Raw genomic sequence first — 27,063 nt, forward strand, 5'->3', positions numbered from 1 at the left:
GTATTCGAGGTGCGGTCTCAGCATGGAGCGATACAGAGGCATTATGACATTTTCCGTTCTATTAACCATTCCCTTCCTAATAATTCCTAACATTCTGTTTGCTTTTTTGACTGCCGCAGCACACTGAACCGACGATTTCAATGTGTTATCCACTATGAAGCCTAGATCTCTTTCTTGGGTTGTAGCACCTAATATGGAACCCAACATTGTGTAATTATAGCATGGGTTATTTTTTCCTACCGTGTTTCCCCGAAAATAAGACAGTGTCTTATATTAATTTTTGCTACCAAAGATGCACTAGGCCTTATTTTCAGGGGATGTCTTATTTTTCCATGAAGAAGAATTCACATATATTGTTGAACAAAAAAATGAACATTTATCATATTCTGAATAGTTGTCTGGTTATGCTGGTTTGTGATGACAACTGTGAATCCTGCAGGGTAAAAAAATCACAGCTGCATGCTCTAGTGTTCTGTGCGACGGGCATGCTCCCAAATAAAAACTTTGCTAGGTCTTACTTTTGGGGAGGTCTTATATTTAGCAATTCAGCAAAACCTCTACTAGGTCTTATTTTCGGGGGATGTCTTATTTTCGGGGAAACAGGGTATATGCATCACCTTGCACTTATCCACATTAAATTTCATCTGCCATTTGGATGCCCAATTTTCCAGTCTCACAAGGTCTTTCTGCAATTTATCACAATCTGCTTGTGATTTAACTACTCTGAACAATTTTGTGTCATCTGCAAATTTGATTATCTCACTCGTCGTATTTCTTTCCAGATGATTTATAAATATATTGAAAAGTAAGGGTCCCAATACAGATCCCTGAGGCACTCCACTGTCCACTCCCTTCCATTGAGAAAATTGTCCATTTAATCCTACTCTCTGTTTCCTGTCCTTTAGCCAGTTTGCAATCCACGAAAGGACATCGCCACCTATCTCATGACTTTTTACTTTTCCTAGAAGCCTCTGATAAGGAACTTTGTCAAACGCCTTCTGAAAATCCAAGTATACTACATATACCGGTTCACCTTTAGCCACATGTTTATTAACTCCTTCAAAAAAGTGAAGCAGATTTATGAGGCAAGACTTGCCTTGGGTAAAGCCATGCTGACTTTGTTCCATTAAACCATGTCTTTCTATATGTTCTGTGATTTTGATGTTTAGAACACTTTCCACTATTTTCCCTGGCACTGAAGTCAGGCTAACCAGTCTGTAGTTTCCTGGATCGCCCCTGGAGCCCTTTTTAAATATTGGGGTTACATTTGCTATCCTCCAGTCTTCAGGTACAATGGATGATTTTAATGATAGGTTACAAATAGGTCTGAAATTTCATTTTTTAGTTCCTTCAGAACTCTGGGGTGTATACCATCCGGTCCAGGTGATTTACTACTCTTCAGTTTGTCAATCAGGCCTACTACATCTTCTAGGTTCACCGTGATTTGATTTAGTCCATCTGAATCATTACCCATGAAAACCTTCTCCATTACAGGTACCTCCCCAACATCCTCTTCAGTAAACACCAAAGCAAAGACATCATTTAATCTTTCCGCGATGGCCTTATCTTCTCTAAGTGCCCCTTTAACCCCTCGATCATCTAACGGTCCAACTGACTCCCTCACAGGCATTCTGCTTCGGATATATTTAAAAAAGTTTTTACTGTGAGTTTTTGCCTCTACAGCCAACTTCTTTTCAAATTCTCTTAGCCTGTCTTATCAATGTCTTACATTTAACTTGCCAACGTTTATGCTTTATCCTATTTTCTTCTGTTGTTTCCTTCTTCCAATTTTTGAATGAAGATCTTTTGGCTAAAATAGCTTCTTTCACCTCCCCTTTTAACCATGCCGGTTAATTAATTAATTAACCATGCCGGTTAATTAGTTAATTAATTAATAAGAGGTCACACAGGAGCAAATTTATTTATTAACATACAAATGGCACTCTCTGACTCCCTTTGGATGAAAATATGAAATTTCTTTCCTCGAGACTCAGTATAAAATTAGGTTTCAGCTTTATCTTCCCCCAGTGTCGTTGAACAAACTATGGCCAGACACACCTGATATGAGCTGGAGAGGGTGTGACTCAAACGGGCGTTTTCAAGCACCTAAAATTCAGTCTTTACCACGGGTCAATGTTCATCTCTTACTGCTGACACTGCGGCTCTCGCTTGACTTAACAGCAGATTGTGTTGGTCAGGCCTTGGGTAATCTGTTACCGCCTTTAGCCATGACCTCGTAAATGGTGCTTGACTTGGTTCTCTCATCTCTCACCAGTCAGCCATTACTGAGAATCTCACATTGTTGTCAAGAGGCGGGGGGCCTAATTCATGGCAAAATGTTTCCTGTAGACCCAAAATGAGAGAGGAACACAGTGAATCCTAGGGATCCAGTTCCAAGCCATTGCAGTGTTCTCAATCGGTCCCTATCAAAGATACGATTGAGAACACTTTGAAATTAGAAGTTTATATCTCTGTAAAAAAAACATTATTAGTCCATATGAAACTTGTTCTGAACCTCGAAAAAACTGAGATTATTTTACTAAACAGAAAACTGAGGCTCAACAACCCCCTCTCTTTCCATATAGGCTGCACTGAAATTAAATTGTCCTCACATGCTAGAGACCTAGGAGTAATAATTGACAATGATATGAACATGAAAAAACATATTAGTATATAAATGAGAGAAGGGAATATAACAAATTTTAGATCTTGAAATGATTAAAACCACTGCTTAATCATGAGCATTTTCAAGCATTATTACTCTTTTCTAGCTTAGACTATTGTAATGCCCTTTTACTTGGTCTACCAACAAGCACTTTAAGACCTTTACAGCTTTTACAAAATGCCACTGATAGAGTATTAACCAGAGCCAGGAAATGTGATCATATAATGCCAACACTGATTTCTCGCTACTGGCTACCGGTAAAGTTTAGATTTGAATTGAAAGTTTTATGCCTTTTACATAAATATATTTATGTAAATATATTTATATTTATGTAAATATATTTATGTAAAAGGCATAAATGATAAAACAGAATGGCTAAGTGCAACCATCCAGCTTTACCCATCCAAAAGAAGTTTGAGATCAGCTGATAAGGGTTCCTTGTGGTACTCTCTATACGCACAGCCCACCTTAGCGAAGCCAGAGAGAGAGCCATTTCGATAGCAGGACCTACATTGTGGAACTCATTACCATCGGAAACTAAGGATGCAGACAGACCTTATGATCTTTAGAAAGAATTTAAAAACATGGCTAGTTGAGAAAGCATTTGAGGTATTGGATTATTTGAATGATTGACGATTGATGTTTGTGGCTAGGTTTCTCACCTTAGAGTTTGAGATTAAGGCACTTCTTTTATTATTTTAAGTTAGATTTCTTTTATGTTGTTTTAATAATTTATTACTTTATACAACATTTTATTGTATTTTTTGATTGTTTTATATTAGCACTTTTATTTGCTATTATGTTTGTAAACCGTCAAGACTGAAATCAGAATGGCGATATAAAAAAAGTGTTAAATAAATAAATCAGAACTGCCTCTCTGATGTGGGTTATCAGCTCAGCTAGCTCCAGTTTTTTTCAGTTCTGGTTTTTGCCCAGTAAAGGCAGAGGGATAAAACCAGGGCTGGATGAGCCTTTCCATAAAGAGCACAGAGTCTGGGTCCACAATGAGTGGGCTCTTCCATTCTGCTCTTCTATGTAAGCAGTAGGTTGGAAGTTTAAAACCAGGACTGTTGCAGCATGGAGTCCTCTGGTGTCTCTCCAGAACTCTGTTCCTGAGTAATCCCAGGTTAGATTGGTCAGAGTCATAACATCGAGGAGAACACCATCTCTGACCTATGGTCTTTCCTCTTTCACAGCGGATAAAAGCAGCTGATATCGACTCCAAGCTCCGGTACTTTGGACAGTCCATTGATGGTGGTTTGGACCTGACCAGAGATGGTCTCATTGACATTACAGTGGGGTCATTTGGGAAGATCTGTGTGCTACGGTAGGTACTGTACTCTCCTGGCCTTCCTTCACTCACCCCCAGAATGCCAGTTTGGGTAGTGGATATTATAAATGTTTTAAAACTATTCTCCTGTGATCCTTCTTGTAATGGAGCTTCCCTGTATGTACCCCGATCAGCCCAGACTCCTGGGGTTTGCCTCCCTTCCAGCAGATGGAGACAGAGAAAGTTTTACTGACTCTGCTACTTAACCACTCGTGCTACCTGCAGTCCCTCAGTATTTCTTTTTCTCCAGCAGATAGTAGATGGTGCAAAACCTGCAGTTCTGCAGTCTGGGCAATTTTTTGTGTTTTTTGAGTCTTCCTCCTGGGGGTTTTTGGATCCTGGTAGGTCCTTTCCTGTCTGGTTGAGGTGGACAAGCTGGGGGTTGGTGACCCTTTAGTACGCTCGATCCTTGCACTTGTGGGGTGTTAATCTGGTGGTCCAGATCCCTCCCCTTCACGAGGCTGCTCAGGCAGCTGCAGGCTTGGAGTAATTTTTCCTTTTGAGGCACTCTATTTTTGTGTTCTTGAACCTCTCTTCCCAGCCTTGGAGGAAGTTTGAATAAAGTTTAAAAACAAAAAAAAACCCATTAACAGGCAGCAGCGTTGCTCTGCTGTGTGGGTGACTTCCTCCTCTTGATTTGGTGGCTGGGGTGTTTGCCTGGGGTGCTAGCTCGTGTTGTTCTCCTGCTCTGAGGTAGGTTTCCTGGTGCCAGTGATGGGCCGCGGGTCGGCATGCCATGCTTGCGACAGCGCGGTCGCGGCTTAATAGGCTCGGCTTGTGTTCCGGCTGTTCAGCGGGCGATGAGGACTTGTCTGCCGGCCGGGTATGCGCAAAAAAGAGGCGGAGGGCTCCCGCTTCTACTCCAGCATCGCCGCGAGGTTTGCACCGGGGTAAAGATCCCTTCCCACTCAGCGTGGGAGCAGCGGCCATTTTGAATTTGCTTTCAGCCAATTCTGCATTGAAGGGAGGAAGGGGATGCCCCCCATGGTTGTCCCCGGCGTGTTCAGGCTCCGGGGAGAATCAGAGAAGTTTGGAGGGGGAAGGGGTTCCCATGCTTCCCTTCCCTGGTTCCTCTCCTGCTGAGGCTGGGGTTTCTAAGCCATTTTCGGCTGACTTTGTTTTGCTGCTACTTGAGGCATATTTGGCCAAGCAGCAAGCAGATTGGTCTAGTGTGGATTCCCGGCTCCAGTCATCAGAGGGGGCGTGCTGTGCGGCCCAAGCCAAGTTTTTCGGGTAGAAAGCGTGCTTCCCCTGTTGAGAAATTGTTGGGGACCTCCATCGGGTTCAGGGCCAGCTGGAGAAAGGAGACCCTGCAGATTCTGCTGGCAATGACTTGTCACTAGATCCGGCAGCAGGAGGTGTGGGTCTGGGGGATGACCCGGAGGGAATCTCGGTCCCCAAGGGGGATGACCCAAAGGTAGTTTGTCTTTTTAGAAAAGAGGAATTCGCTCCATTAATTCCTCAGGCTATTCAGGTGCTGGGAGTTAAGGTTCCTCAGGAGGAGTTTGATTTGGAGGGGGTGGATCCGGTCCTGAATGGGCTGTGTAGTCGTCCCCCAGATGGCCTTCCTGTTGGGGTTGTGGACCCTTGGACTGGTCAAACCCTGTGGGATAGGGTGGAATATACCCACAATGATGGGACAGCTGGTAGGCGGCGCTGAGGAGAGGCTTGAGGATGCCTTCACTGCTGGAAGTCTGAGTTCCCAGGAGGAGCCCGTAGGAGCCCGGACCTCTCGGACTTAGGTGGACCCTATGTGACCAAGGGCCAGAGGAGCAGTTCTGCGAGAAGACACGATGACCGGGGGTCGGAAGAGACTTCACCCTAGGAAGCCCGCGGCCCCCCCGGGAGGAGCCCGTGAGGGCCCAAGCCGCTGGGACTAGGAGAGGCCTCAGTGGCAAATGAGTGGATACCTGTAGCAGCGGGAGAAGACGAAGCCGGAGTCCAGGGGCGAGCCAAGGTCAGGAGCCAGAGGTCAGATGTCAATGCCAATACCTGGGATGGAAGCAGGAATCAGTGTCAGAGACGAAGCTAGGTCGAGAGCCAGGAATCAGAAGACAACGCCGGAACCAGGGGTGGAAGCAGAAGACGGAGTCATAAGACAAGCAAGGGTCGGAAGCCAAGAATCAGACGTCAGGAAGCAGGAATCAGAAACGCAACTAGCTACTCCAAGGAGCGAACCTTGTTGCAAGGCAAGGGAATGCTCCAGCTGCAGGGTTTAAATAGCCCTGCAGCGTCTGATGTCATTCGGGGGCAGTCTTGTGTTTTCCCGCGCTGGCCCCTTTAAATCCAAGGCCCCAGCATGCGAGCACGCCTAGGGGGTGGGGCCAGACGCGGGGCGATGCCTGCTTCTCCTCCGAAGTGGGAGCGCCGCGTCTGAGGTCTGTGCAGGCCCACCGGAGGTGGCAATAGTCCGGACCGAGGCGATGGTGAGTGTAGGTCCCGGGGCCCGACCCGGGACCGCAACAGTAACCCCCCTCCTACGCCCTCTTCCCGGGGGGTGTCAGTTTGGCTGGGTGATCCAAATGGAACTGGCGGAGGAGACCCTTGTCCAGGATATGCGTTGAAGGCTCCCAGGAGTTTTCTTCGGGACCGTAACCCTCCGAGGAGAGGAGGTACTCCCACCTATGGCAATGGAAACGAACGTCTAAGACGTCTTTCACCGTATACGTCTTGCCTTGTTCAGCGGTAGCGACAGATGGTTCCGGAGGCTTGGTCTGGAATTGAGAAAGGACCACCAGCTTGAGTAGGGAGACGTGGAAGACATTATGGATCCTCAAGGTGGATGGCAACCGTAGCCTGTAGGACACTGCCCCAACGCGTTTGGCCACAGTAAAGGGACCGATATAGCGGGGTGCCAACCTCATGGAAGGGATGCGCAGCTGAATATTTTTGGTACTCAACCATACCTTGGTTCCTGGTAAGAAGACCGGAGCGGGTCTTCTTACCAAGAACTTGGCAGATGTCCGACGAAGTTTCTCCTGGGTGGAGCGCCAGAGATGGTGTAGTTGACAGGATGTCAGTTGCGCTGCTGGGGACGGCACTATCAAAGGTAGTGGCAATGGAGGCTTGGGAGACCTCCCATAGACCAATTGGAATGGGGACTGGAGGGTTGCAGAGTGTTTATAGTGATTATAAGAGAACTCTGCCCAGGGTAAGAGAGCGACCCAGTCGTTTTGGAGATCTCCGACGAAGGCTCGGAGGAAGGTCTTTATTATTCGATTGGTACGTTCGGCTTGACCGTTGCTCTGGGGATGAAAAGCGGTGGTTAAATCCAGTTGTACTCCAAATTTTTTGCAAAGAGCCCTCCAGTATTTTGCCGTAAACTGAGGGCCTCGGTCGGAAGTAATGTGCAGCGGGAGTCCGTGCAGTCAAAAGATATGCTGGGTAAACAGGTTGGCCAACTCTGGTGCTGTAAGCAGCTTAGCAAGCGGCACAAAATGGGCCATCTTTGAGAATCGATCGACCATGACCCAGATCACAGTCTTCCCATCTGAGGGGGGTAATGCCACAATAAAATCTGTGGACAAGTGGGTCCATGGTTCCGTAGGTATGGGAAGTGGTTGAAGGAGCCCCCAGGGGCGGCCCTGTAAAGGTTTCTGTTGGGCGTAGGTAGGACATGACTGACATAGAGACAAACGTCTTCCTTGACCCGCGGCCACCAATAGAACTCAGTCAAGAGTTCTAGAGTCCGGGCCATCCCTGGATGCCCTGCAGTCAGAGAGTCGTGGGCCCATGCCAATACCTTTTTCCGTGAGCGAGTGGGAACTACCGTCTTACCCGTGTGGACCACTTCGGATGTGGCTACGAGAACTTTAGCTGGGTCCAGGATGTATTGGGGCGTGTCGATGGTATCATCCGTCACCGAGGTGTGGGAGAGGGCGTCTGCCCGAACATTCTTAGCTGCCGGTCTGTAATGGAGGGAAAAATTGAACCGGCTGAAGAAGAGGGACCAACGCACCTGTCGGGGATTAAGGTGCTGGGCGCGGCACAGGTACTCCAGGTTCTTATGGTCTGTGTAAACGACTATTGGGTGTTGGGCCCCCTCCAACCATTAGCGCCATTTCTCGAAGGCTAGTTTGGCGGCCAGTAATTCTTTGTCCCCTATGCCGTAGTTCCTCTCTGCGGGGGAAAACTTATGCGAAAAATAAGAGCATGGTAGTAATTTACCATTCTTGGATAGCTGGCTAAGGACGGCTCCGACCGCCACATCGAAGGCGTCGACCTCTACAATGAATTGGCGTTGAGGATCCGGGTGTCGGAGGAAGGTGTCGTGAAGGAAGACACTCTTGAGCTCCTGGAAGGCTTGTATGGTGGCGGGCGGCCACTTCCTGGCATCGCTCCCTTTCTGGTAAGGGCCGTCAGCGGAGCCACCAGGCTGGAGTAGTGTGGGATAAATTGCCGGTAAAAGTTGGCAAAGCCAAGGAAGCGTTGTAGCGCCTTAATTCCTACCAGTTGTGGCCAGTTCTTGATGGCGGCAACCTTCTCGGGGTCCATATGGAAGCCTGCGGAGGATACGATGTACCCTAGGAAGGGTAGTGACTGTTGATCAAATTGGCATTTCTTGACGGTGAGTCTCTAGATCCTTGGAGTATATAAGCACATCATCTAAGTAAACAATCACCGAGGTGTGCAGCATCTCTCTGAGTACCTCATTCATGAAGTTTTGGAACACAGTCGGGGCATTGCAGAGCCCGAAAGGCATGACAAGGTATTCGTAATGGCCGTTTCTTGTGTTAAACGCGGTCTTCCACTCGTCTCCGGGACGGATTCTCACCAGGTTATATGCCCCTCGGAGGTCCAACTTAGTGAAGACTTTGGCTCCTTGTAGGCGATCCAGTAGTTCAGGAATCAAGGGAAGTGGATAGCGATCACGCCGTGTAATGCTGTTCAGACCGCAGTAGTCAATACAGGGTCGAAGAGACCCATCTTTCTTGCCTACGAAGAAGAACCCGGCTCTGGCCGGAGAGTTTGATGGTCTGATGAAGCCTCGATCCAAGTTTTCCTTAATATAAGCGGACATGGCCTGGGTCTCCGGGAGGGATAGTGGGTATACCCGTCCGCGGGATGGAATGGAGCCCGGGATCAAGTTGATCGCACAGTCAAAGGGCCGATGCTCGGGGAGTGGTTCGGCTTTCTCTTTAGAAAAGACATCTTGGAAGGCGTGGTACTGCAGCGGTATCGCTAGGGACGCAGTTAAGAGTGGAAGAAGTGGTTGAGAATGGGCAGATAGACACTCATTGAAGCAGGTTGGACCCCAGGACGTAATCTGGAGGGAGTCCCAATTAATCACAAGCGAGTGCTTCCGCAGCCATGGCATGCCTAAGATAACGGGATGTATGGATTTCTCCAAAATGTGGAAAGAGATCTCCTCGGTGTGTAGGAGGCCGACACGTAGCGTAAGTGAGCGAGTCCGAGTGGAGATGGTACCTGGGAGTGGGGTCCCCTGAATTGAGGACACCTGTATGGGTGGTTCCTGAGGTTGGACCTCAAGCTGGAGTTGCTGTACTAGGTCTCGGAGGATGACGTTCCCCCCGGCTCAGGAGTCAAGCAGGGCCAAGGTGTCGAACCCCCCCTCAGGGAGGCCCAAGGTTACCGGAACAGTACATGGGGAGGTAGAGGTGCTGTTGCCTAGAGTTAACTCCCCGATAGTCTCTAGGTTCGGGCGTTTCCCAGATGATCGAGACAACGGGCCAGGAAATGCCCTTTGCCCCCGCAGTAGAGACACAGGCCCTGGGACCGACGCCTTCTCCTCTCCTCTTGGGAAATGGGACCTCGGCCCAGCTGCATGGGTTCTTCACCCTGGGATTTAGGAGGAGCGAGGGGAGATTGCCTGGCACAAGGGGGTGTGGCCCCAGGACCAGCAAATCCCCGAGTGGATCTCCTCTCCCGGAATCGACGCTGAATGCGGCGGTCCACACGACCGGCCAAATCAATAAGTTCGTTGAGGTCGTCCGGGAGATCTCTGGCCGCCAATTCGTTCTGAAGCCGTGGTGAGAGCCCCTCCAAGAATATGCCGTGCAAGCTATCGGCTCTTCAATTCAGCTCGGTGGCGAGGGTCTGGAACTCCTCAGCGTACTCCTCCAGGGGACGATTCCCCTGCCGTAGCCGGAGTAGTTCAGACATGGCCGTGGGACCACGGGAAGGCTCATCGAATACCCGACGAAAGGATTTGACGAAGTGAACCAAATTGGCCAAGCGAGGGTCCTGGCGCTCCCAGAGGGATGAGGCCCAAGCCAAGGGCCTCCCATCCAGCAGGGAAATAATGTAACTCGTCTTGACCTGGTCTGTGGGAAACTGGGCCGGCAGCAGATTGAAGCGAATGTAGCACTGGTTTAGGAACCCTGGACACGACTTTTCATCCCCGGAATAACGCGAGGGTGCAGGCATCTGTACTGGTACGGTTGGCCCGGAAATGAGCCCAGCTCCTGGCACCGAGGGGCTGGCAACGGCGGCTCTATCGACACGGTCCGCTAATCTCTGTACTGTTGCCATCAGAGAATCGAGGCAAATCTGTTGCTGCTGCAGCTTCTGAGCAATGCCCGGGATGGCTTTCAGGCCTGTGAGATCCGCCGGGTCCATGGCCTTGCAAACTGTTGGGGTTGTGGACCCTTGGACCGGCCAAACCCTGTGGGATAGGGTGGAATATACCCACAATGATGGGACGGCCGGCAGGCGGCGCTGAGGAGAGGCTTGAGGATGTCTTCACCGCTGGAAGTCCGAGGTTCCCCCAGGAGGAGCCCGAAGGAACCCGGACCTCTCGGACTTAGGTGGACCCTATGCGACCAAGGGCCAGAGGAGCAGTTCTGCGAGAAGACATGACGACCGGGGGTCGGAAGAGACTTCACCCTAGGAAGCCCGCGAGAACCTGAGCCGCTGGGACTTAGGTGAGGCCTCGGTGGCAGATGAGCAGATACCTGTAGCAGCGGGAGAAGATGAAGCCGGAGTCCAGGGGCGAGCCAAGATCAGGGGCCAGAGGTCAGATGTCAATGCCAATACCCAGGACGGAAGCAGGAATCAATGTCAGAGACGAAGCTAGGTCGAGAGCCAGGAATCAGAAGACAACGCCGGAACCAGGGGTGGAAGCAGAAGACGGAATTGGAGGACAAGCAAGGGTCGGAAGCTGAGAATCAGACGTCAGGAAGCAGGAATCAGGAACGCAACTAGTTACTCCAAGGAGCGAACCTTGTTGCAAGGCAAGGGAAGGCTCCAGCTGCAGGGTTTAAATAGCCCTGCAGCGTCTGACGTCATCCGGGAGCAGTCTTGTGTTTTCCCGCGCTGGCCCCTTTAAATCCAAGGCAGCGAATAAACAGAAGTTAGGCTGTTTCTATTTGATCTGTGGAACTACAGGAACGAAAATTAGCAGGTAAGAACCAATTTTCCTTTAGGAGTCATTCCAGTCAGGGGAATCTGCTGCGGAAAAGAAGGAAAGTCAAGTCTTTTACTGCAATTCAGTTACAGCAGACCTTGGGGTCTCAGTATTCAGTCATGGAATGACTCTTCCATAATTTCAGATCGTAATACGGATCCTAGAATGCTTGATACAGATACTTGGACATCTGTTCTAGAACTTAGCTTGCTTATGTCTGAGTTCTTAGACTAGAGCTCTCGATTGACCTAGTGGCACCACAGAACATAGAGGTAGCCAAAGGGTAACCTGCATGGAGCAGCGGTGGTATGGCTGCATTGGGCTTCCAAGAAGGAACTGGGGAAACCTGTATGGAGTGACGTGGTTAAAACCCAAACGTCAGTGAGCATGGGGAGGCAAGATGTTTTGGACATTTGCTTTGTAAACTTTGATAACTGTGTGGATTATTAGACAGCCAAGTAACAAGACTTGGAAGGGAACCTGGGTGCTGGTCTTGTAAGACTCACAGAGGAAGATGACAAGGCCCATTAGTGGAGGTGGTGGAGGCCGGTACTGTAACAGATTCCGGGCTTGCTTGGAACTGATGGGGAGGGCTGTGAGGTTCAGATAAAAGACATGGGGATGGGCAGCTGGTGTTGGGTTGAGTGAAAGAATCTCAGCTGGGCAGAGTGGATGGAGCAGTTTGATCTTTTTCTGCCGCTATTTATCATATTCTGCTGTTGCCCTTTCTGTCTATCCAAACTCCTGTTCCGCATCAGGTCTTAGTTTTCCAGCTTGAAACCATTTTGCATTTTTTCTTTTCTCATCAGTCCTGGAAGTAAAGCCCGGAACACTGACTATTGTGTTTTCACCTCTAGATCGAGGCCGGTCATTAAGCTCAAGGCTGAGCTGATCTTTTCTCCAGATAAAGTGCTCATCTGGCCCGTGGACAACACAATCCAAGCACAGCTCTGCTTCAAAATTCTGTCCCCTTTCAGCGACAAGGAGCGAGGTAATGCCATAAGAATGAACATCTTAATTCAATGTTGGATCAGCTGTGTCCTGCATTTCTTGCCTGTGTTAGGGTGGGGGTAGAGAAAGGATTCAGGTCATGAAGCAGAGCTGCATCCAGCATCTAAGCATCACTGAGCTGCTGTGAGCCTCCTTTCCTGCCACTAGAGGGGGCTCCTTACAGCTCTTTCAGGATTCTTATGTTCCTGTTGCAGACATTCAGAAATCTTACATCACCTATAGACTGGAGTTAGATGTGACTATGGAGCAGAAACGCATCACCTTTGAGAGCAGAGAGCACAGTAAGGAAGAAAAGCTGAGGATCACAGAGTCGTATTGTGCAGTGCACTCGCTCACTGTCCTGGTAAGTCATGCAGTTCTCTGCCTCCCTTGCCTCTTTTCTGGACCCTCCTACATAAGAACATAAGAAGTTGCTATACTGGGTCAGACCGAGGGTCCATCAACTCCAGCATCCTGCGACTTCTCCTCCAGAAACCTATCCAAACCTTTTTTAAACCCAGGTACACTAACTGCCCTAATCACATCTTCTGGAAATGAATTCCCGAGCTTAATTGTGCATTGAGTGAAAAATAATTTTCTCCAATTTGTTTTAAATGTTTTAAACTTTTAAATGTTTTAAACTTGCTAACTTCATGGACTGCCCCCTAGTCCTTCTAGTATCTGAAAGGGTAAATAATCGATTCACGTTTACCCATTCTTGTCTTCTCATAATTTTGTAGACCTCTATCATATCCCCCTCAGCCGTCTCTTCTCCAAGCTGAACAGCCCTAAACTCTTCAGCCTTTCCTCATAGGGGAGTTGTTCCATCCCCTTTATCATTTTGGTCGCCCTTCTCTTCCTCTTTTCGGCCTCCAGCTCAACTGGAACCAGGGCTGGGATTCTGGCACCCCAAGCCTTCCTCCACAACTGCCCAGGGATGTTTCCTTTACTTTATAATCTCCAATGCACAACTTACCTCATCTAGTCATCTCAGTGACATTTCTCAGCTGGGGACCACGCACCAAGCTTCCTTCTGGAACCCCGCATTGATCATTCCCTAAATATGGCCACTAGGAGCCACCCTTGAGCAGTGACCTGGACTCGCTCCCCATTTGCCTCTGGAGCAATGGCAGTACCAGCAAGCCTGGGGGGCAGATGACTGGACTTGAGGATCTTACTAGGGATCTTCCCAGTGTTAGGGCACCAGGACAGCCCACAATGCCTCTGTCCTAGTGATAATTAGGGGTGAAGTGTGCAGCCTAATACCCGCAGACAGATGATTTGACTCTTTCTTAGAATCCCTTTCAACTTTTGGTTCTTGTTTGCTGGTGGTCCCTATTCAAAACATTTGTCTGGCTAATTATGAGATAGATTTTAAAAGCGTTGCTTGCACAAAAGCGGCCACGTGCGCACGTATGTGGGCCACGCGCGAGCAATGCAAATTTTAAGAAGCCGTGAAATATGCGCACACATGGATACCCATACACGCGTCAAGAATAAGGAGGCAGGAAAGGGGCGGGGCATGGGCAATCTGGGTCAGGGGCCAAGCCTTATGCGCGTAACTCCACATTTTAAAAAAGCTGACCGTGGCGCACGCCTGTGTGTTATCCGCGGAACTTTACTGCTGGCCCTGATGAGGAGCAAGTCTGGAGATCTCCAGTTTTAGGGCTTTTTCAGCACAGCCTGAGGATTCGGGGTCAAGTGGGGAGGGGGGGGGGCTTACAGGATGAAGAACCAGAGGGGGTCTTGAAGACCTCAATATCAACTGGACAAACTGGCGGTCTAATTGGAAGAAACTGTTTTTTCCCCTCGCGCGAGCGTGTTTTAAAATCCGCCTACGTGGGCGCGTGAGAACCGCTACTGCCCTAGTGGAAATAGGTGCCGGACATTCGCTTAAGCCGCTGCTTAAGATTACGCGCACACGGGAGGGGTATTTTAAATGATATGCGCATACTGGTAGGCATGATATAAAATTGCAGCGTCTCTCCACTCACGCACCGATACGCACGCTTATGGGCACAGGCGCATTCTTTTTAAAATTGTCCAGTTTAGAGGTTAGTTGGATAAATCTTAAATTACCCTCCCTGTCCTGCAAAGTGGGTAAATTTTGCCTGACCATGTAGATGCTGGAAATGGTGTCCAGGGCATAGTAAGACTTTATCCCGCCAGCACTGATAGCGCTGTATAGCTTAAATTATGCAGGTAGGTCTGGTCCTAATACAGATACGTCCCACTGAATAACTTATCCGCTCACTGGCACTTTGAATATGGACCTTTACATTTTCAAATATGCTTGGCAGGGAGATTTCTAAACCAGGAATCTATGTGTTGCCTTCTGTGTGTGTAATCTTCTCTGTGTAACATCAGAGCAGTTTAGACCTGAGTAATTCTACAGAAGGACCATCCCAGGGCTGCTTCCTGAAGCTGCAGGCTTAGTGATGCTCTTTGGGGGTCAGTAGTCCCATGGAAAAGAAAGTGACCATGAGGTATTCTGACTATTTAATTCCTAAAATGTTTAAGAATGCACTTACTGAAATGTAGGCCTACACCCTGCCTGCTTCAGATGGTGGTTTTGCCGTCCCTGAATCATACTGAGATAGCTGAATAGAAAGTTACACAGGCAGGGAGAGGAGTGAAGAAAAGCCCCAAATGTAATAGTGTGCTGCATTTACTTCTGTGCTGTTGCAGCCCTGTGACCAGGACTGTTTCACCAACATCACCATCACTGTCAGCTACTCCCTAGAGAACACAGACGAGATGCGGGATCTTCCTGCTCCCTTTCTGGATAAGAGTGAACCTACTCAAGCTTCCTTTCAGGTAAAGAAGAAACCAGAGCAAGAGAGAGTGTGTCTGTGTGTGTGTATGTGGGGGGGGGGGGGGGGGGGGGGGGGGGGCAGGGGCGGTTTTATCATGAAGCAGGGTGAAGCGGCAGCCTCAAGCAGCAGAATTTTGGAATGGCAAAAAGTGCCCTCCAAACACCTCTACCCCAGCCGCCATCTCACCCTGCCTCCAATGTCAAACATTGGATCGGGCAGGGATAAACCAAACCCCTGCCCGGTCCACTCAGTGACAACCCCGGGCAGCAGGAGTCTCGTTTCTCCCGATGTCATTTCCTGCTGCCTCAAGACCGGTGACCTAAGAGAGGAGGGGGACACAGTGGCTGAAAAAAAAGTCTAGGTCCTCTAGGTGGATTACTGTCTGCCTGGTTAGATGGGTGTGTGAGCCTGTGGGAGACCTTGTGTATGTGTGTGTGTTGGTGAGAGCCTGTGTGTGGGTGGGTGAATGAATGGGTGCCTGCCTGGAAGGTGGAGGGGAGCAGTGAGAAATGAACCGGAGCTTGCCTGGGTGCAAGGATGAGAGAATCTGGGGGAGTAAGAGCTTATGTATGGGGGGGGTGGGGGAGATAGAGGGTCTTAGAGCATATCAGTGAAACAGAGTGTGTATGTGTGAGGGGGCAGGTCACCATCTCATCCCTCACCTCAGGCAGCAGATTGTCTTGAGCTGCCCCTGGTGTGTGGGATGTGCATAGCTGCTTGTACCTCACCTCAGCATTATGTATTTATTTGTTTTTATATTCCACTTTTTTTCAGCACTTCAAAGTGGATTAAATTCAGGTACTGGAGGTATTTCCCTATCCCTAGAGGGCTTACCATCTAAGTTTGTACCTGAGACAATGGAGGGTAAAGTGACTTGCCCAAGGTCACAAGGAGCAAGCATGCGACTTGAACCCTGGTCTCCTGGTTCATAGCCCATTGCTCTAACCACTAGGCTATTCCTCCACTCCTACACACACACCCCCTCCCCCTCATTGCCTGATAATTGCTCTCTGGGAAAGTCTGTTTGAACCCTTGCTGTCTTTTTTGGCATCAGCACATCTACTGAAATGAATATTATATAATGCAGAGCTGTCAAAGATAGTCGCTTACGGAAATCAGACCTTCTCTCACATCAGAACATGTGGACTTGGAGTGTACTAACTCCGCCCCTCTCTGCCGACACAACATAGTCAGAAATAACTCAGGTGTGGGCCCCTGGGTGTGTTCTTGGAGACCAGGCTACAGTGCTGAGAATAATAAGCAGAATTACAAGTTCTTACCATGATGCCCTGGTTCAATTGAAACCAGTCTTATGCAATGCAAAGGGTAAAATTAAACAATTCTGTGTTTCTTGAGAGACAATAATGCACAAAGCAAGAACAATAGAACTAATTCAGGATCAGTGTGTGTGAGAAATAGTTTCCATAGCACAATTAATTGACTTAATTATTACTTAATAATTGGGTAACAAGTAAACCACCCTGCAGAGTAAATCTGCATGACTGAGCTTGGGTATCCTGTGGTAGACAAAGATCCAAAAAGGTTTTGAGTTTGGTCTTCACCATAAAACTTAGTGGGAACTCATCATGGCACGATCACAAGACATTTCAGAGGACCTGTGAAGCAGGCCGATATAGTAAGGGCGGGTAAGAAAAAGTGCGGCAGTGCCGGGCGCCCGCTCGTTTGCCGCGCGCACAGTTCGGATTACATACCGCTCGATACAGTATTTAAATGGCATGGAAATGCAAGCCGCGTCCAAACCGCGTCCATGAAACGCAATCCATTTTACTGTATAGAGCGCTATACAGCGCCTATACAGTATCACCTCAGTATCCTGGGTGCGCTGGTACCTGTCATTTCAAATGTCATTTCAAATGACAGGTACCAGGAAGTGGATGGTTCTCCTACGCTCGGGCATCAGGGATTGCCAGTCCTCTCTCCCCCCCTCCCGAAGCAAGGCGCAGGGCGAAAATCGACTCAACATGTTATTAAAGCAAATAGAAATTGTAACAAAAGTAAACTTACTGCATGCTTCCAGCAGCCCCAGTCCTCTCTCCCCTCCTCCCGAGGCGCCCACCGCGGCTCCCCTGCCTCCCGGGGGCAGCCGGCGGCGAAAGCGGCTTCCAGCAGCCCCGCCAGCGAAGGTGCATGAACGCACGTCCAATTTGGGCGCTCAAGCAGCGAAGGCTTATTGGAGAACCATTCAAAACAATTGTTCTTTAAAAAAAACTTCAACATTTTGCTAAAACACCACTATGAAAGATATCCAAAAACTGCACTTATCTGACTGTAAATTTCTTCAGTCCCCTGTGTGTGCTTGATTATCATAAAGGAATCCCCAAGGTGGCTTTTTAATTGTGACAACACCGTTTGGCGCATATTTATGCAGATACTTTCTGAAATTTTGCATATGGACTTCATGGTATTTATGTGAGGAGAAGCACAGAGGCCCAGAGAGGTTCTTGGTATAAAAGCTTTATTGGTGGCCCAAATAAAAGTGTGATTGACGGCTGATATGCCCCTCCTCCTTAGAATTAATTACCCCCCCCAGAATATTATTAGACTGAAGTGGTTCTGATTTCCCTAAAAATGTGAACTACAGCTCCAGGCATGCAAAAGGACAAAACCAGGACTTGCTCTGTCACTTCGAGTGGACCTGGGTTTCTGTGCTAGAAGGAGGGTAGAAGGGGCGTTGCATGCTTCCCCAGTCTAAGTCAGGTCTATAAATCCTTGTGACGTTTCTCTCCAGCCCACCTTCTGGTTCCCCCAGAGCGATAGGTCTGTGTAGCGGCAAACTCGGTGTTCCGGAGGCTGGGGCTCATCCTTCTCTATAGCCCAACACTGGTGAATGGGATCCATAGTCGAAGATTGTAGTATGGCCCAGCTGTTCCCTCGTGTGTTTGAGCATTTTCATTTATGTGTTGGTTGCACCCTGCTCTGAACTTCTGGAGCATGGTAGGGGTTATGCATATTTTTAAATAAATAAAGTGGCGTTCCTAACAGGAGCGGCAGCTGGAATGATTTTGGCTTATTTACTCTGGTGGTTGGGAAGCGATGGTGCGAGCCTGCACAGGGTGTCGGTCAGACTGTCTCAGAAGACAAAACAAAGGGATGCCATGAATGCTATCTGGATTTCTGCTTCTTGTCCTTTCAGCTGCCCTACAAGAGAAACTGTAACAAGACGATATGTGTTGCTGACTTGAAGCTTACGACGCACTTGTCAGAGTAAGTTTCTGCTTTGCAGGTTCTACTCCTGCTCTGGCTTGGTTTGAATCCTCAGTCTATCCTGTCTAGGATTGGTTTACTCATTGTGGCACTCATGGGGCCATCCTAGACCCATTCAGCCCTTTGCCTCCTGCATGCAGACATGGTCCAGAAGGCTTCAGCACTCACGGACAAAGGATTAACCCTACAAGTCCTTACTTTTGTCTGAGTCTAGCCACTGAAGGGTTAAAGTGTATTGCTGTCCTTTGGTGAAGTGTGACCAGTCAGGGTAAAGTTATGCAGAATGCCAAAACTTCAGGACATTTCCCACAGGTTCCTCCCCCCCCCCCCCCCAAATCCCTATGCAAAATCCCTGTTACCTTAATGAGAGGGATTGGGGCTATCAGTAGATCCTCAAAATTGCAGGCTTTGGGTAGGATTGTCCAGCTTTGTGGTCATATGTCTCAGACTGCAACTTGGTTATAGCAGAATGAAGACCATTTGTGTATTGTGATATATCACTCATGCCTCTCTATGTACGTATTTGCATGTAACTCATGGCTACCTTTGCATATCCTGTGTGTTTGTAAAGTTCATGGCTGTCCTAGGCATATCTGTGTGTAACTCATGGCTATCTCTGTGTATCCTGTGGGATAGATATTCAAACCGCATGCAGTGCTATTTACCCGGATAAGCAGGACTTATGCAGCTAAGTAGCAGTGGCTGAATATGCCCCTGCATTCAGCGGCCACCACATAGCCATATAAGTTCCTTCTATGGTTAAAAGTCGCATGCATAAAAAGTGAGTGTGTACTGGGCAGATCGGGGGGTGGAGCGAGTTAGCTGTATAACTTATACGGATAAATACCAATATTCAGTTAACTGGATGAGTTCACGTCTTAAGTTTAGACGCCCCAGAAAGCAGGTCTAAACTTAGCTGGGTAGACGTATCTGGTGAAGTACGCACATATACGAGTATATTCTCCAGCTTTGCCATGCCACTGAATATACATCGGACGTTCTAACCAGCTAAGGTATTTAAACAGCCAGCTTTGAATATCTACCCCCGTTTGTTTATTTTCTGGCCAATGTTGTTCTTTATTTCCTTTGGAATCTGAAAATGTAACTTGCGCCCCCTTCTCCAAGGAATCTCCTGCCCAGGCTTCTCCACTGCCAACTCTTCGTCTGCTGTGCGTGTGGCTATGTTTGATTGGGCTTCTGTGTGGACAGGGGATCCAATGCTTCCTTTGGCAGTGCCTCCAGTGCAAGAATGGAGGTCTTTCTGTACCTCTGTAATGACTAACTGATTACATTCTTCATATCGGCTTCCAGGGAGGAGTTGCGGGTGGGGCTCACCAAGGACTTAACTATGGATCTGTCTCTGGCCAACACGGGAGATGATTCTTACCTGACGACCCTGTTAATGATGTACCCTAAGAATCTGCAGTTCAGAAAGATTCTGGAGGTGAGGAGTTTGGTTACCGACAGAAGTGGGAAGACGAGTAATTTCTTCAGAAGTCAGTAGATGCTCATTCTTTGCCAGGGAACTCTCCGTGTGTTCATTCCAAGGAGGCCTTAGTTAGAAAGTTTGTAAAAGCAAATCCTATCATTATATCCTGAAAGGACCGGATCATGACACAAGAAACTCCCGTATCCCTCAACCTTGCCTTTTCTGCGAGGGCGATAGACTCACGGGAAGATAGATTAACACTATGATGCCTGTCTGGTCTGTCCATTGCTCCCTACCTAGTGCAGTACCACAGGTACTCCTTGATCTTTGACCTTACTCCAGACCACACACCATTCACATCTGTGACATCCCATGGCATCGCCCTTCGACATGTCGGAATCCTGCCATTAAAACTACAGTCTGAGCAGAATGTTACTTGTCACTGGATTGAGAGGTTTAGGCTCCCCTGACTAATTCCAAGCTGCTTGATGATGAATTGGTAGTTTAGTTGCTGAATACAAGATTCCCTTTCCCACTAACACATACACCCTTAGAGGTGCATCAGGAACTGCCATATTTTATTTTATTATTAAGTATATAGTAGAGGCCAGTGTCAGTGGGTCAACTCAAGCTGGATTAAAGGAACGAGGTGCACAGCCCCACTATACCACCCACTCACACTGTTAGTGTCTGTGCTTATGTAGGAGAGCACCTGGGCAGTATTCAGACATATCTACTGGTAAAGTGGTACTGGATATCAGGAGATCAATAGTGAAAGTCTCCATGTGGGTAACTTTTTGACTTTTGAGTATTTTATCCCGCCGACCACATACATTTTGTACAAGCAACATTTTGGGTGCACAAAATTTATCTGGACAAAAAGGGGCATAGATGGAGCTGTCCTGGGAATAGGACTAAACTTTGGCCAGTGAGCTTTCTGACTATTTTGCATGCACAATTCTGGTGGGAAAACTCACAGTCCTAACTTTGGCCTGGATTTATCAAAATGCACTAAATATCACATGTGATAGGAAAAGGGACATGTTTTATGGTAATAGGCTGTTTATCACAAAGGGCTTTGCATAGATTTTACTGCAAACACTTAGTACCAGAATTGTTGTAATTCCTGCGAGAGAGAGAGAGATGAGAAAGATGAGATTTGTGCAGTGTTCTCTCAACCTAGCTTGATGGACTCTCTACCTGGGTAACATCAAGCTAGGTTGAGAGAACACTGCACAAATCTCATCTTTGGGTGAGTTTCCTTACTCCGAAGGTCATCAAATATTCACAAGAGTGCACTGTTCTGTTCGTACGTCACACTCTGAATGTCAAAGTGGCCCCTAACCCCTACACTAATACCTACATCTCACCACGAGTAGCTAGGTGGGCCTCATATAGAGGTATAAATACCTACCTACTATAAGTGCATTATAGTTATTTAGTTATTTATTTATGAAACTTTTAATATACCGACATTCATAGGGCATATCATGCCGGTTTACAAATAACTGAAGCAGGTAGAAAATATAATGAACAGGGTGGGGGAGAGGGGAGCAGGCAAGAAAGTGGTGAGAGGTGGGCAGGGGAAGAGCAGCAAGGAAGGATAGGGCAGAAGGAAAGTTAGTCTCTCTCTCTCTCTCTCTTTCTCTCGCTCAGAAGTTGATTTTTTTTTTCTATTGAAGTTCCTTTCTTAAGTCATTTAAACCGGGTCACACACCAGGGAACTCTGCGGAATCGAATCTGTCACGCAGGCATAGCCTTTACAAGGAACAATAAAGGTTAACTAGGAAGTTAATAGTTGTAAACAGATACAATATATACAGTACAAGCCGTTAAGCCCGTTAAAACGGGCTACATCCCTCTGTCTCTCACCTCCCCCTCATTCTCTCTCCCCTCACTCTTCACCACCTCCTCCCCCCCTCCCTCACCCACTCCTCCCTCCCTCCCACTCAGTCTCACTCACTCCCTCCCTCTCTCTCCCTCTCTCTCGCTCAGTCCCACTCACTCCCTCTCACTCAGTCCCACTCACTCCCTCTCACTCAGTCCCACTCCCTCCCTCCCTCTCAGTCCCCCCTCTCCCTTTCACTCAGTCCCACTCTCCCTCCCCCCTCTCACTCACTCAGTCCCACTCTCCCTCCCCCCCTCTCACTCACTCAGTCCCACTCACTCCCTCTCCCTCAGTCCCCCCTCACTCACTCCCTCCCACCCATTCTCTCTCTCCGTCCCTCCCACTCAGTCCCTCCCACCCACTCTCTCTCTCCGTCCCTCCCTCCCACTCAGTCCGTCCCTCCCTCCCTCGCTACTGGCCGCTACCGCCGCCGCCCGCTGTCGCCGCCCGCTGCCGCCACCGCCGCCCGCTACCGCCACCGCCCGCTGCCGCTACCGCCGCCCGCTACCGCCACCGCCCGCTGCCGCTACCGCCGCCCGCTACCGCCACCGCCATTTTTTTTTTATTTTTTTACGCACGGCTCTGACCAACGTGCTGGCCCGCACATGCGCGGTAGAGCTGCTCTCTACTGCGCATTTGCGGGCCGTCGGTCAGAGCCCATTTATAAGGTAGATAGATTAAATAGGTATGTTGATTTTCAGTGGGGGAATGTGTGGGAGGAGATAGGAGGTTTAAGGGGGAAGCTTGGTCATGGGTAAACAATAAGCTGGGGGGTGAGGACAAGGTTACTGATTAAGAGGGGAAATTTACATAAAATTCAAAAATATAAAGAGAGATTTACATAAGTTCAAAGGTATACCGTATAAATGCAAAAATTCGAGAAATTTAAGAAAAATCAGATCATGTCAGGCAAAATTTCAGTACATTATTCATTTGGGTGGGTAGTATTTGAGGGAAAGGCCTGTAGAAACAGCCAAGTTTTAGTTTTTTTTTTAAATTTAGGGGTGGAGGTTTCAGTATGTAAATCTGGAGGCATGGAGTTCCATAGGGTGGGGCCAGCCAGAGAAACAGCCCTCTTAGTTATGGAGGTGAGTTTGGTAGATTTGATCGAAGGAAGGCGGAGCGTTCCTTGATGGGTGGAACGAGTTGGTCTTGTGGAGGTGCGCGGAAGGAGTGGAGGGTTTATCCAGTGGGAGTTTTCATTTAAGATACTTTTATGAATGAGGGATAAGGTTTTGTAAAGGATTCGCGATTTAATTGGTAGCCAATGTAGCTCCATAAGTGTTGGTGTGATATGGTCTTTCATTTTGGAAGTTGTAAAGATGCATGCTGAGGCATTCTTTAGGAGTTGTAAAGGTTTGGTATAAGTAGAAGGGAGGCATTATCCAGCTATATCTGTTAGCTTAACCCTGCCACAACCTCAGCCCTGCTCTCTTTTTGTCTGGGGAACTTTGTCCACATAAATTTTGTGCAGTTACCCGGACAAAAGGGAAAGATTTATGTGCAGAAAAGCTGATTTTACCCACAAATCTTTTGAATGACTGAGATGCCCCTCCCCCAGGGGCTATGAGTGCTTCCTCTGTGGCTTCCCCATCCCCAGCTGACCAGGGCAGAGGAAGAGCTGAGCCAGGATTTGAACTCAGTTCCTGCTGCATGGTAGTGCATGGCATCAGGGCAGCCCCAGAAATGTCTTCTTGCTGCCATGGTCTTGCTGTATCATACTGACAGGATTTCTGATGTGTTCCCCTAGTCTCCCTCCCCCATCACAGTGTGTGCCAAGCCTGTATCCGTCACCTCCTCCCTCTCCTCCATGACCTGCAAGATCGGGCACCCCGTCTTCAAGAAATCAGTGGTAAGTCCGTTTTCTCTCTTCCTTTAGCGAGTTTGCTGCTCGACTGTACCTTTCCTGGGCCCTGCTTTCAGATCAGCTCTTCTGCTTCTCTGTCCCAATGCCGGTTCAGTTTTATTTTGCAAATGGTCTTGGTCTGTTGCATGAAGTTCAGAGGAGGACTGGAGTCCAGGAACTTCCTTTCATAGACCATACAGCAGCTGTAATGCCTGTCTCAGCAAGCTGAAGTCATCCTAAAAAGCTAACTTATTCACTGAAATTCATCCTTCCACCTCTGCTCACTGCTAGACCTTCTAATCTCAGCATCAGTTTAGGGCATCTGGAGAAGACTAGATAGAGGCATTTTGGCATTAACAAAGATAATGAGATGTGATTTATTTAGGCTAGAAATCAGTAATTCCCATCTCTTCTTCCGGAGCAGGCAAATTTTTCGGTGATCTGGCAATTAGATGAAGCCAAGTTTACAGATCCAGACTCGACAGCAACAATAAGCATCAATGTTACCAGGTACATCCTGTGGAATTACCACCAGTGCCGAGGTTTGGCAGGAGAGGTTGAGTAAAGACATGGCATAGACGAGAAGCATTGTGGGGCTGTCCCAGCATGCATGGGGACCTGGGTTAGATTCCCAGCTCCGGCTGGGGTTGGGGAAGCTACAGAGGTGGTGCACACAGTCTCCAGGTGAGGAGGGCGCCCCAGGCATTGTGCAATGGTGACATCTAGTGGCCAGATTTAGGGACCATCCTTGCAGGGTTTGAGAAGGAGCCCCTATCCTGGAATAGGAATACAAGATAGGGGGAACCCCCCCCCCCTCCCTTGATAGTTCTGAATGAAGGCTCCTGGTCCCAGAAGCCCACAGGAGCAGGTGGAAAGTGCTGGAGCCAAAAAGGCAAAAATTATGCAAAGCACAGAGGATCATGGAACGATGTCCTCACTTCCTGCATGTATCTGGAGAGACAGGGACTCGTGTTAGCGTTCTGCACATGGCTCTTTCCTGGATCCCTGCATTTCCTGTTGAGGAAGTGTTGCTGTTTGTTTACTGTGACAGAGGTGACTGAGTGCCTGCTCAAGTCTTAATTTTAATGAACCCCCACAGCTGGTTAAGAGTGACTGAGCTAGCGATCCCCCTGCAGCTCCAAAGGGAAGGATGAAGCTATTATAGAGAGGGGGGGGGGGGGTAATTGCTCTTTAATTTCCTCCTGCCTGCTTGTCCTGCCAGTTCAATTACATTATAGGCAGGCAATAAATATGTTAACATAAATGAACTGATAACAACTAGGAGTACAATAACAGCTGCTCAGGGTTCTTCACCATTTAAAAAAAACAACAAAATCCTCTCCCTTAAGCCAGTCCTTTGATTCAGAGGCACAGGCCACGATTCCCTCCAGAGCACAGAACAAGTCAACCCTTAGCTAGCCAGTAGGTGTCACTGATGTGCAGTGCCTGGGGCCCCCTATCTCCTGGGTGCCAGTGGCCCTGCTGGGTCAAACAGTCGATGATGTGATGACCACTAAAGACATTGCTCCAGCACCCCCCCAAACGTTCTCCCCATCCCATCTGTCTTCCCTGCTACCATCCAGCATCCTCCTTACCCATTGCCTCCTCCTACACGGGACCCCTCGGGCTGTTCTCCATCCCCCCCCCCCCCCACATCATCCTTCCCTGATTCCCTCTTTGTATCTGCGCTCTCTTAATTTAGTTCTGGTGGTACGATTGTGCTTGCACACTCACCGCCACAGCTGAGTGCTGTGAACGCTGCCCCAGGGCTGGGAATGGAACCTAAATCTCCCACATGGCAGAATAGGCAGACATCGGGTGACCCCCTCCCTAATGTTCTTAATTCTTATTCCCTTTCAGCACAAACGAAGGTGCTGAGACCATCAGCGAGCAGAGGAACCTTCCTGTCAAACACTGCTTCAGCGCGGTTCTCACCAAGTAAGTGTCAGGGGTAAACAGCTTGGCTCCACTGCCAGGAAGAGGTAAAGGAATGGGAGGACACCAAAATCAATAAGAAACACGTGTACATCAGGGACCACGAGTAAACTTGTATGTATAAAAAAGGAAGCAGCTAGGGGTGTTTCAGAGAGGGGCCAACAATTATGCACAGAAGTTGCTATTTTACAACCTGCCAAAGTGACGAGCGTAAGTCTTTTACTTGTGTATATTTATTCCTGCTCAACATTTGTTGTAAGTGATCGTAAACATTTGATAAGTGAAAAAATGAGTGGGTAAGAGTCCGGGATGAAATGGAGGGACTTCAGGCTGAAGAGCCAGGAGGGTCTGTACGAGCCGCAGATGGACTGGGCGAACTAATTGGTAAAACTGCTAATTTCATTGCATATTATAAAATCCTCTGACTTATGCATGTTAAAGCCGATTTACAGGGAGGTAAATGCATCCAAATAACACAATTAAAACCGATTCACGAATCCTTTTAAAACTGGAAGTAAAAAATACATGGGTATATCATTTGTACGCACTTATCCGGCTAAATTCTGACTTATCCAGTTAAGTAGCACCTTTGTTGCACTTAGACAAACAAATTTGATCTTATCCAGATAAATAGCGCTTTTTTGTTTAGACTTTTTCGGCTATCTTACATACCCAGATAAATCTAAACAGTGCTACTTAGATGGTCAGGTAGTGCTTTTAAGTTTTATCCAGCTAAGGGCCACTACTTAGCTGCATAAATTCAAACTTATCCGGATAAGCTTAAACTTACGCGACTCGCAGGTTTTGCATGCGTGAGCATGTGTACACATATGTGCACTCATATTTTATAACCTGTGCATGTCATTTGCATGCAGGTTATAAAATACAGTAGTAAATAACAAACATATACGGACACCCACAAGCAGTTTTGGAAGTTATCCCCTAACTGAGTAGGGCCACAGTCTATAGGATTCAGTCCATTATACTGAGGCAGCTGAAATCAGTAGATGGGGAAGCTGGAGGCAGCACAGGGGTAAGGTATTCAGAGTAGGTCTCGGGATAAGCCGTGGTCTCTGTGCTTGGAGCCACTCTGGCAGTTGTGTGCCTGCACTGCAGAAAAAAAAAAAGGTGGGGGAGGGGAAGCTTGACAAAACTTGGCACAACAGCCTGAGGAGGCCCAGGCAAGCTTTCACCGCTCTGATGGTTCCTTCTCTCCTTACTGCTGCAGGCTGACTCCTGATATATATGTGAACATCAGCCAAGGATCCACCAAAACAAAGGGCATTGAGTTCAAGTTTAATGTAGGTATCCAGAGATGCGCACGCTCTCCTGCGATGCTGTTTCGTTAAAGCTGCTGCCTCAGGGGGCCAGGGTTGATGTCCGCGTCTTTCCTTTCAGATCAACGGGGAAAATCCTTACGAGGTGCCGGTACTGTTAAAGATTCTGATTCCAGTTGAAATTAAAGATCGCAAGGTGATGTCGCTGAAGGAAGTCCGGAAGAGCCAGGTGATGCTTACCTCTTCCTCGTGGGCTCCTGCTGTCCACCCTGCTAAATGAGGGCCGCTAAATGACC

The 27,063-nt window shown here is 48.2% G+C and overlaps 1 protein-coding gene across 4 annotated transcripts in view; it reads left to right on the forward strand.

Annotated features, from left to right (window-relative positions):
• Positions 1-27,063, forward strand: part of ITGAE (integrin subunit alpha E) — a 151,868-nt gene that overhangs the window by 114,165 nt on the left and 10,640 nt on the right. For all 4 annotated transcript variants that reach the window (XM_029611310.1, XM_029611307.1, XM_029611309.1 and 1 more), the window contains 11 exons: positions 3,862-3,992; positions 12,219-12,352; positions 12,567-12,715; positions 15,040-15,168; positions 18,322-18,392; positions 19,704-19,836; positions 23,460-23,561; positions 23,980-24,065; positions 25,416-25,493; positions 26,719-26,791; positions 26,889-26,996. In XM_029611310.1, the coding sequence (XP_029467170.1) occupies positions 3,862-3,992; positions 12,219-12,352; positions 12,567-12,715; positions 15,040-15,168; positions 18,322-18,392; positions 19,704-19,836; positions 23,460-23,561; positions 23,980-24,065; positions 25,416-25,493; positions 26,719-26,791; positions 26,889-26,996 (1,194 nt within the window). The remainder of the gene's footprint in view (positions 1-3,861; positions 3,993-12,218; positions 12,353-12,566; positions 12,716-15,039; positions 15,169-18,321; positions 18,393-19,703; positions 19,837-23,459; positions 23,562-23,979; positions 24,066-25,415; positions 25,494-26,718; positions 26,792-26,888; positions 26,997-27,063) is intronic.

Source organism: Rhinatrema bivittatum, chromosome 8 (assembly GCF_901001135.1).
Source record: "Rhinatrema bivittatum chromosome 8, aRhiBiv1.1, whole genome shotgun sequence".
NCBI lineage: Eukaryota > Metazoa > Chordata > Amphibia > Gymnophiona > Rhinatrematidae > Rhinatrema > Rhinatrema bivittatum.